At 39.2% G+C, this 11,662-nt stretch overlaps 1 protein-coding gene across 8 annotated transcripts in view; it reads left to right on the top strand.

The window, feature by feature from the left end:
* Positions 1–11,662, top strand: part of dock10 (dedicator of cytokinesis 10) — a 68,461-nt gene that overhangs the window by 28,386 nt on the left and 28,413 nt on the right. For all 8 annotated transcript variants that reach the window (XM_017308311.2, XM_017308310.2, XM_017308314.2 and 5 more), the window contains exons 2-8: positions 2,650–2,769; positions 6,752–6,841; positions 7,706–7,788; positions 10,046–10,118; positions 10,317–10,457; positions 10,796–10,930; positions 11,305–11,494. In XM_017308311.2, coding sequence (XP_017163800.1) covers positions 2,650–2,769; positions 6,752–6,841; positions 7,706–7,788; positions 10,046–10,118; positions 10,317–10,457; positions 10,796–10,930; positions 11,305–11,494 — 832 coding nt within the window. The remainder of the gene's footprint in view (positions 1–2,649; positions 2,770–6,751; positions 6,842–7,705; positions 7,789–10,045; positions 10,119–10,316; positions 10,458–10,795; positions 10,931–11,304; positions 11,495–11,662) is intronic.

The following is an 11,662-nucleotide window of genomic DNA, read 5'->3' as shown; positions in this document are numbered from 1 at the left end:
GTTGCTGCCCGCTGCTGTAAACATGCCTATAATGCTTGTTTTTTTTTTGTTTTTTTTGTCATGTCACAAGTCCTGGTTTGGTGGCTTACACTTTATTTGTGAGAAGATTGATTTGACCTGTAAAAGGAGCAGAAACTGTTGAGTGGCTGGTTCCTTAATGTTGTGTGATTCAATTCATTAGCCTGCTATACTATTAGAAAATGTTATTATTTATTTAGTGGGAGGAAAACATAAATACTTTGACTGGAAGATAAAGGAAGCTGCCTAATGCGCTAATTTATTGATCTCATTTGCTTTTGAGCTTCACACTTTTCAGTGGGGTGTTTCAAAAGCTGCGCCATGGCAGCAGCTTCACTTCCTCTGCAACTTATTTAGGTCCCTGTGATGTCACGGTAAAACACCTAAAATGTCATGTTCATGGCTATCTGCCATTTTCACACACACATTTCTGCTTAAATCCAGCTGGTGTGTGTACCTGAAATATCACAATAACATAATGAACAGAAAATTAAATGTTTTTTTTTTCATAAATATGTTGAGAGGTTTACTTTACAGGTATATATATATATATATATATATATATATATATATATATATATATATATATATATATATATATATAGGTCCTTCTCAAAAAATTAGCATATTGTGGTAAAGTTAATTATTTTCCATAATGTAATGATAAAAATTAAACTGCCATATATTTTAGATTCATTGCACCCCAACTGAAATATTTCAGGTCTTTTATTGTTTTAATACTGATGATTCTGGCATACAGCTCATGAAAACCCAAAATCCCCGTCTCAAAAAATTAGCATATCATGAAAAGGTTCTCTGAACGAGTAATTAACCTCATCATCTGAATCAACAAAGTAACTCTAAACACCTGCAAAAGATTCCTGAGACTTTTAAAAACTCCCAGCCTGGTTCATAACTCAAAACCACAATCATGGGTAAGACTGCTGACCTGACTGCTGTCCAGAAGGCCATCATTGACACCCTCAAGCAAGAGGGTAAGACACAGACAGAAATTTCTGAACCAATAGGCTGTTCCCAGAGTGTTGTATCAAGGCACCTCAGTGGGAAGGAAAAAGTGTGGCAGAAAACGCTGCACAATGAGAAGAGGTGACCGGACCCTGAGGAAGATGGTGGAGAAGGGCCGATTCCAGACCTTGGGGGAAGCAGTGGACTGAGTCTGGAGTAGAAACATCCAGAGCCACCGTGCACAGGCGTGTGCAGGAAATGGGCTACAGGTGCTGCATTCCCCAGGTCAAAGGTCAAGCCTTTGTGGAACCAGAAACAGCGGCAGAAGCGCCTGACCTGGACTACAGAGAAGCAGCACTGGACTGTTGCTCAGTGGTCCAAAGTACTTTTTACGGATGAAAGCAAATTTTGCATGTCATTCGGAAATCAAGGTGCCAGAGTCTGGAGGAAGACTGGGGAGAAGGAAATGCCAAAAGGCCAGAAGTCCAGTGTCAAGTACCCACAGTCAGTGATGGTCTGGGGAGCCACGTCAGCTGCTGGTGTTGGTCCACTGTGTTTTATCAAGGGCAGGATCAATGCAGCAGCTATCAGGAGGTTTTGGAGCACTTCATGCTTCCATCTGCTGAAAAACTTTATGGAGATGAAGATTTCATTTTTTAGCACAACCTGCCAAAACCACTGGTACTACTGACCATGGTGTTACTGTGCTCAATTGGCCTGCCAACTCTCCTGACCTGAACCCCATAGAGAATCTGTGGGATATTGTGAAGAGAAAGTTGAGAGATGCAAGACCCAAAACTCTGGATGAGCTTAAGGCCATCAAAGCATCCTGGGCTCCATAACACCTCAGCAGAGCCACAGGCTGATTGCCTCCATGCCGCATTGAAGGCTGCAAAAGGATTCCTGACCAAGTATTGAGTGCATAACTGAACATAATTACTTGAAGGTTGACTTTTTTGGTATTAAAATACATTTCTTTTATTGGTCAGATGAAATATGCTAATTTTTTGAGACAGGGATTTTGGGTTTTCATGAGCTGTATGCCAAAATCATCAGTATTAAAACAATAAAAGACCTGAAATATTTCAGTTGGTGTGCAATGAATCTAAAATATATGACAGTTTAATTTTTATCATTACATTATGGAAATAATGAACTTTATCACAATATGCTAATTTTCTGAGAAGGACCTGTATATATATCTATATAGATCTATATATATCTTTTTCTTGTGGTGCTTTGTCACATTGTATTACATTGTATTAGCACCTTACAACAGTAATACACCCGTGAACCTTTGCAGCTTCCACTTTACCTTGATGCTGCCCACACCAGTCGGCTGCTCTGAAGTCACTTATGGGCATCGGAGCTTTGAGGACCCCAAAAAAATGTGTTATATACTTTTCATATATTTGCATTTGTAAAAATTGTTGAAAAACATTTTCCTCCCTTTTCACAATATGATGCACCAAATTATGATGAAAGTTGTATTAAAATAACATACGCTGCTCTATCATCTATTCCATTGTGCTGCGTTGCACCATGCGGCACAGGATTGCTTCAGACTGGATAGCTATATCTTGTAAGATGCTGTGTTTTATAGTGTTCAGATCAAAAACACGTCCAAAATTTAATTTTGCCCATTTCCTCTTTCTCCATTTGCAGCAGGAGAAGCCGAAGCTGATCGATCCTCTTGACTATGAGGCCGTCATCTCTGAACTTTGGGAGGAGCTGAAGGAGGACCCGCTCAGAGAGCTGCTCCTCTTCCCCGACAATGATTTCTCGGTAAGTGAAAGTTTTCGGTGGTTTGTGCCGTCGTGTAGAAATCAATCTGTAGGGTTCCTATCTGCATTCAGACTTTATAGAGTCATTGGCACACAAGGCTACAAGAAACCTTTCTGTTGCGTCTGACCTTTTTAGACTGATGATTTGGATGCTAGAAAATAATTGGGTTTGTTGTTGGACATTTGTCAAAGTGTTTCATCTGAACCCCGGCTAGTTTAACTCAACATTTCCCGACAAAAACAGCCGCAACAAAAAAAAAAAAAAAGCTCTTGGCTGATCGAGTGAGTCAGTTGTTGAGCTGGAGCTCCTGGAAAATTTCAGATCTGCTTCATAAAAAGTTATTTACTTATTTAAAATTAGCATTAAATATTGCTGGGAATTGGCAGGACATTTTTGTTCGTCTATAGCAATGAAACCAAAAGATTGTAAATGAAATTGACCGTGACAGACTTATTATTAAAAGGCACTGTGTGTTACTTTCCAGCTCATTATGGAAGCCAATCATTTACACACACTAATCATGCATATAGAGGCTTACAGTCTTTTCAATCACTCAATAGCTCATTCTCTTAGGCTCTCCTTTAGCTCTTTGTTCATTAGCACCTTCATTACTATGCTAATGCTTTGCTGCAGATGTGCATCAACTGCACAATAAAATGGCCTCATTGGCTGCTTGTGGTTCAGAGTTTCATTTGCTTTTGACCCCAGAACTGAAGTTTTTTTTTTATGTCTTTGCTGGTTGCCAGCTTCATTTGGCAGCAAAGCAATCTTCTCTGATTTTTATGTCTGCAGTGTGCTGTCAATGTTCTTTCTTATAAGTCAAAGTGGCTTGCCAGAGTATTAATCAAGGAGAAGGTATTTACTAGCTCTGCTCTTTTGCTAAATCACTGGAGAAATAAAAATTGTTGCCAGCTGACTGCACAGCATCTAAATCAAAGTCCGAACGTTGGTGCTGATTGGGTTTTATTCCTTTTTCTGCATTGGCAGGCTTGTAAAAAATGTATCAAAGCAATTTAATCTGGTTATTGATGTGCGTTTGAGATTTGATGTTTAGTTTATGGATAAGGAAATTGACTTTTTCTAATTTAAATTTGTGTAATTTACGAGTTAAATGCATTCAATTTTTGGTCTGAGCTCGTAAACTTATCGAACAATCTTTTGATGAAGTTGTTGAAGGATCTGAGAAGATTTGTGGCCATTCTCCTGTCTCCGTCTTTTTGCAAATTTTGAACTGCTGACCTGCGATTTCTCTGTGACATATTAAATCAGAAGCATGAACATTGCGGTGGTGTTCGTCCCCTACACCAGTTGGAAACTGTAATGTGTCTTTATGTGTTTCTTTTGTAGTAATGAACTCTTCTTCTCTGAGTGGCCTTTCAAATCCATACATTTTCAACGTAACACCTCCATCTCAGGGACACAGAAACATGTACTGCCTAGATGGTGTGATATCTTGACATTCTCACGCTGTTCATACTTGTGAATAATTGTTTGAACAGATGAACACGGCACCTTCAGTCACTGGGATATCGTACCCAAGATTGAACCAAAATCCTTTTTATCTTGGCTTGTTTCTATTGATCATTCCCATAACGTCACATGTGAAAGCAGAGAGTTTGAAAAAGGAAGAAGAATTTTTCAGTATCAAATGCTTGCCATGTAGAGTAAAACCTTTGAAAACATTTTGTCTCATTTGATAACAGGCCCTTAAAAGAAGTGTAAATCCTCTAGCCGTGAGATGACGGGACGTTATCAAACACTCACCATGTTGGTTAAGATGTAGCTTAACCAACATGGTGTTAGACTAAACAACATTTCTGAATTGTCAGCTTGTAACACTAATTGTCTGTTTGCGGTTACAGTGGATGATTCACATTGGTTTGATATTCACCCAAAACTTCCACTGACCATAAAAGATGAAATCAGGTCTCTGTGATCTCACCTAGTGTCTTGTAAAAAGCTGCATTTTTCACATTCATGGACATAATTTGGGCTAATAAGGATTAAAAGTCTGAACCGTAGTTGTCTGAAGGACCACCAGCACAATGAAGGTGGCGCCTCTCACAATGGCTGCAGCCTCAAGCGCCTGCTTTTGGATGAGCTGTACAGAAATGAAGTTCTGTTTTGCTTCTGTACAATGATAATAAAGATGTTCTGATTAAAACGTGTAAATCTATCAAAAAAAAAAAACCCTAAGGATTTTGGGTATTTGTTTCATCTGCAGTGGTGTCTGTAGAAAACTCGACAGAGGAAGATTTTTAAGACAACTGTCTTGGTGTCAAAATGTTAGAGAGTAACTGTTTTAGTTTCTGATTCTAAAGTGTTGGCTGCAGGCGCCAAACGTTATTTCTATATTTAAAACTTTTCTCACCTTCTCTCCAGCCAGTGTTTGGCAGTTATTTTCAGTGTCCGGAAAATAACATGTCGTCAAACAAACTGCGAACTGATTTAGCCGCTGTAAAATCTGCACTTCTAAAATTCAGTTTTTGAATGTGCTGCATATGTCAAGAAGCACCGAATGTCGACGCTAAAAACTGTGAGAAACTAAAACAAGAATAAAATCAAGAAAAAGACGTAGCTTTGTATTAACTTGTTATGGAATGAGTAACAGTGAAAGTACAAAGATTTCACTGTATTTACAAAACTTATGAAATGATCTAACTGCTTTTATATTAAATACAAACATAGTTAAAAAGCTAAATAAAAAGCTAGCTAAATGCCCACTAAATTTTGTAGAAATGTTCAGGTGGATTTTAAAAAGAGTAACCCACCTAGCCAGTTGTGCTTTTAGAGAGTAACACCAGTCTAACAAGCTCAAATCAGCTGGTTGAGTAATTTTATTGCTTGTTCCGATTGCTAGCTTGGTCTCTGCTAATGAACCAACATGCTGCTTGCATCTAACTGTATCTTTAAAACATGGCCCGATCGCACTGAAGGTTGGTTGGTGCTTCTTTAGTTTCCAGGCCACGGTTTTCTTTACGTGTGATTGGAAATATTTACAATCAGCTACAATTAAGCCCAAAGCATATTCATACCCCTGGCAGATTTAGGTTTAAAGTACATTTTTTATTATTATTATTTTACCAACATTCTTCTCCAGTCTACAAGACATGTTAATGCTTAAGAATGGTACAGCCAAAGTTGTTCTTGAATCTGATAAGCAGCAGCTAAAGATTAGGGTGATGGCAAGGAGGCCTTCCAATGTCAAGGGCTTGGACCTCATCGCCAGATAGTAGTTACAGAAACAGTGAAAACATGCAAAAGCAGTGTCAATACATATTTCTATCACTGATACCTAGGCTGTGCTAAGCTAAGCTGTGGCTCTTTTAAAGAAGAGGACACATATACATATCCATGTTTACAAAAATCATTTCATTTAAATATTGTGTGTTCATTTTTATGTAGATAAAACTGAAGAAGTTACACAATAAGTTTCACATTCATAAATCCACTCTTGGTCTTATTCCACATTGTCTTTAATAAAGGAACCTGTGGCATGTTTCTTGTTTTTTATTTATTTTATTTTATTTTATTTATTTTAATTAAATTTTTTATTTTTTTTGCTTTTATGTGTTATCAGATTTGGTCAAAATAAGAATTGGAAGGTTAGACCTTTAAGACAAATCCATGCCATTAAAATGAGACTTACTAGTTTTTAGCACCAACAACAATTAAGTCAATCTATGGGGGAAAAAATTACAGATCTAACTTTAACTACACCTTCAATCAATCAAGTTCTCTGAACAGGTGGGGGTTTTAAAGGAACTTATTGTTTCAGCTTTTTTCTCCACTGCTGAAACACTGAGTTCACACTGTGCTGCATACAAGCCTTTCTGGCTGTACGCCACACTACAGCATCTTTTTTTCTTTTCAAAGATCCATTAGTAAATTCTTAAACAATGTTTGAGAATGAACTACAGCAAATATTTGAAGTATCTCTCCATTTGGTAACCAACCGTCATCTACCCATTTATTTTTGCAGGTATCCACGGTGCCTCAAGAGAGACGAACTCTCAACTCAACGGTCCCTGAAGGGGCAGAACTCCAGGCTGAGTGTCTGCTGGTCAGACAAGTAAGATGCTTTTACTGTTTTATGCCTATTGATTTATCGCTTTACTCAGTGTCTGTCTTTAAACTCGGTTGTTTTATTTAGATTTTTGTCTCCTCTTAGTTGTTCAGCCCTTTGTTTGATGGTGCTTCATTGCTATCACTGTGCGAGAAAGCCTTTCGCTGAATTCAATGTGGTTTGAAGGGGAGGAAAGGAAAGATCGGTTGGTGGTCGGCTGTCAGTTTAACCTACACTAATTTTACGATTTCCTGACTCAAAAGGCAAAGTTCTTTTGTGTTTCTGCAACAAACTAGCGGTGATGTGCATGAAATGGGGTTCAGCTTGGAGCAATATCTGAGATGTCAGATAGGTACAGCTAAAAGGAGCATAATATTTCTGACCTTATCTTTTTCATCTGTACACTTTCTTATGGTTACATTTGAATCTAGTAACCGTTGGGTTACTAGTTTTTGTTTCTTTGGCAACAAATTATTCATGTCGATGTGTATAAATGGATTAAAGGGAAATGTGAAACTTTGTTGACCAAACGAGCAGGATGTGAAACTTCCCTGCAGCCTCTGTGACTTCCACTGTACTGCACAAACCGTCTGAAAGCAGACATTTAACCAGTCAAGCAATCTCTGGCAAGCTAAAGATATCTCTGGTGACGGAATCTAAATTTAGTTCCCCTGGATGAATTTAAATATTCTAGATAAATATATATATATATTTTTTTTTATTTTTTTTTTGCTTTAGAGTCATCTCATCTGCCCTGTTTTTCTGACCCGTGAATAATTTTTACCTGCTTTATATCCACATTTTCCCCAGACAATGGTCTTATTAAAAGAAAAAAAAAGTCAATATTTAATTTCTCACCCTGTTTTTCAGGCCTGCAAATATTATAACTCTGAGCTCAATGTGGTCCAGTTCAAGTATGACGACTATGCTGGAGACTATCGCTTGCTGCCAAGGTAGTAACATGTTTTCCCTTTATTATGTAACATTTCTTTGTATATTAATATTAAAAAAAGCATTTTTTGTGAATTATGAAGAGTGAATTAATAAGGATGCAAAGATGGAGCTCTATAATTTGAGTAAGCTCAGCTTCCTGCTTAAATGATAAGACTACTGTTTAATCTTTTCGTGTTATGCTGCGCCATGCTTTTATGTTTTTGTTTGCACAGTTTTTTTGTTTATTACACATGTTAAAAGTTTTCTGAATTCCCAGTTCAGCTGAATTGCATATAAAAACAGGACTATTATTGCATACCACTCTTCCTTATGTGTGGGTGCTGAAATGAACATGAGGAAGGTGAATTTTGTGTCTGCTCCACCATTTCTGTGTCAATTTGACTATTTTGAAACATTATCCTGATGAAAGACCCAATAAGTAGCCATTTTTGGTTTTCCGTCTGGTGTCACCAGATGTCTATTCAGTTTCTAAGGGGTTGTGATACGATGTAGCCTCTCAAACAAGATTCTCGGGGCCTTTGGAAGAGAAACATCATCACATATCCTACCATTTACGACAGTGAACGTCAGGGACTTTTGTGCATAGTCCTCTGTATCCTTTATCTCATGCCAAATCTCCCTCTTTTTTTTATTTATTTATCTGCTCAAACTTGGCCTCATTTGACCAAATTCCCGTAGTGCTTGGCAAACTCCACTTGTTACATTTCAGATGGGTGGACAGAAAAAGCCTTTTCCCGAGCTACACGCCCAAACAAGCAGTCAGGACGTAGATAACGTCTAGTGTTTGTCATGGCGTCTTGATGACAGAAGATATACTTTCCTCCTTATCCAGCCTGGTTTGATACAGTTTCAGTTGTTTAAATTTAAGCTGTAGACATGGGTGAGTTGGATAAGTAATTATTTTCTTGCAGTGAGTGTCGGCACATATATCTGCCTCACTTGACTTACATTTTTCTCCTCGTCTTTCCATTTAGAAGATTGACTAAGAGAAATGGGACTTTGTGTCATGCCATATTTTTATACCCCGAGGAAACAGGAGTCATGGTTTTCCGCTTTGGTCAACATACAAAGTAAAGCAGCATTTACGTAATCTGATTATTATATTTATTCTACTGGAATCAATAAATCAATGCGGTTGTCTTACTCACTTAGTAAATGTTCTCAGATTAAAGGTGGAATGTTTTTACGTTTAATACTGGAGAAGATGCTCCTACTCTAAAGGAGGAATTATTTCAATGACACTTCACACCAACAATAATTGTTGCGGGGACGGTCTCTTTTTGTTTTGTTTTACATTAGCAACCATCTTGTATTTTCCAAGGACCTTACATTTCTTCTGCTACCCCATTCTTCTGATGTCGGTCCTCCTGTTAGACATGAATTGAATAACGGAGTCTCTGCTCTGAATCAGTCAGTTAACTTTAGCTTAGCGAGTCCCAGGAAGGCTGACCCAGAACGGCCCTTCATCCACAGGAATGTCCCTCTTCTGTCCCCTGGGTTGCCACTATATTCTTTCAGCCGGTTCACATGACCTCTGATACGACATCGTGGATGAACCATAAAATAAAACGGAGGCATAAAGACAAGTTAGAGCACAACACTTACAGTCCCCAAAGTGCTGTCATTTAAAAACGTAGGACACACAAATTGTAGAGCGTTTGCTCAATTTACATGTAAACATGTTGTTTGCTCTGGGTTTATGGAACAATCTGAAGTGAAATGTGCTCCAAAAAACCTAATGACAATGAGGAATAATAGCTCGTTGTCACTGCTGTGATTTGAGTGAAGAGGCTGCCGTGTTTTGTTTTCCACCCAGCAGAAGTCTTCCCATGTCGGTCTGCCAGCCCACAGTCGCCGCAATTCTTCTAAACGTAGTCCAACAAGAGGTTTTCCCGGACAGCTTTTACTGCCGTTAGACCTTTCGCAGAGGTCTGACGGCTCCAGGGCCGTCCTCCACAGACTCCAGCCTTGTGGTCTGCCCCTCACAGCACACACACACACAAAAACGTTTCATCCCATCGCTCACACACAAAGACGTGTCCTCCTGTAAAAATTAGTGCAGCGGGATCCAGTGAGGGCTACTCATTGTTGAGTCCTGGCAGAGATCGATGGAGCGGAGGCAGCCTCACGTGCTTGTTTGCGCTCCTCCCGGTTGAGAGCAATAATCCAACATAGCAAGTTATTTTTTTTCTTCCTTCTATCAGATCAAAGATGTACTGATTCAACTGCTTGTTTGGTTTTCCATTTCCTTTCAAGAAAACTGTACAAACCGGAGAAGCTGCCATCCCATTCTTTTGAGATTGACTATGAAGATGTGGACAAAGATGAGGTTTGTAATCACCTTTTTTATTTTTTTGGTGGAGTTAAAACTTTGCACACTGTTTACATCTTACTCGTTTTTTCTTTTTTTCTTTTAACAACTGTGGTTCTCGCGTTTTGTAAAAAGATGCTGGTTTAGTGTCTAGAAGTTGAGTTTCTATTGAAAAGAGATTATTCATTTATGACTGACTGTGTGTTTTTTCTACAGGACACCACATCTCTGTCCTCATCCAAAGGAGGAGGGGGCGGAGGTGGTGGAGGAGGCGGAGGGGGCATTGGTGTGTTCCGGTCGGGCTGGCTTTATAAAGGAAACTTCAACAGCACAGTTAACAACAGCATCACTGTCCGAGTGAGGAGAAATGCATTGTTGTCTCTTTCCGCTTTTGCACACTGACTTATTGCCAAACTTTTTCTTTTTTTGCCCCCCACCCGAAAAAAAAAAAATGCTTTTGTTTGACGTTGACCTTTGGTTCAGCTTAAATCTACACATGCTGAGAAAAGTTTTCCCAAATAATAAAAAAAAATAGGAACAATTATAAATGTGTGCTTACGTTATTATTTAAAACGCACCACTATTGCATATCTGGCTTTAGGTTTATTTTACATTCTGGATTCTTATTTGTTTTACGTATAAAATCTGAATTTCTTAATTACTCTCTCGAAACATATTGTTTTGTTTTTGTGCAGTCATTTAAGCGGAGATACTTCCAGCTCACTCAGCTCACGGATAACTCCTACATCATGAACTTCTACAAGGATGAAAAGATCTCTAAGGAACCCAAAGGCTGCATCTTCCTGGACTCATGCACGGGTGTTGTACAGGTGGGTCTCACTAAATTCACGATCGCGACGCAGTGTTTGCCGCACGCACTTTACTGTGCACTGTATTTTGCAGGCAGCCGTCGTGCTGCACAAGGCCAGCTCACTTACTGCTTGTCTGGTCTCAAGACCACAAAATACCACCACAGATTTTCAACTAACATGTTAGGTTTCCGATGCGAACATCTGGTGCAAGACAAAATCCTGGTTAGTTGTAAACTAAGCGGAGTGCTTAATTTACAGCAGGACCTGCTTTACAATTAATCGCATGTCACAAAAACACCAGGCTCTCCGATTTTCAAAAGCGGTGAGAAGCCTTCGATGAAGGAACCGTGTTCTGAATGAGTAACTAATTGGCTTATCTTCGTTCCTCAAAGAACAACCGTCTGAGGAAGCACGCGTTCGAGCTGAAGATGAACGAGGTGACGTACTTTGTGCTGGCCGCGGAGAGCGAGCAGGACATGGAGGAGTGGATCAGCACGTTGACTCGCATTTTGCAGATAAGTCCCCCCGACGGGCCGGCCCCGGATCGCAAGAGTCTGGAACTCACCACAGAGAAACAGCAGGGTGAGACCCGATCGTGTTCTGGAACGCGAAATTCACCGTTATCGTGAGAAATGTGTTTCTTTGACTGCATCAATTGCACAAATCCTCCTAGGAGATGTAATGCTTTCCCTCCTGGACTTAGCTGAGCTAAATATTGTCTATCATCATTCTGGTGCTGTAATGGGTGGA

The sequence above is a fragment of the Poecilia reticulata genome, chromosome 13, assembly GCF_904066995.2.
Source record: "Poecilia reticulata chromosome 13, P_reticulata-male-v2, whole genome shotgun sequence".
Taxonomy (NCBI): domain Eukaryota; kingdom Metazoa; phylum Chordata; class Actinopteri; order Cyprinodontiformes; family Poeciliidae; genus Poecilia; species Poecilia reticulata.
The sequence above is the reverse complement of the archived record's forward strand: the minus strand, read 5'-3'. Positions and strand labels throughout refer to the sequence as shown.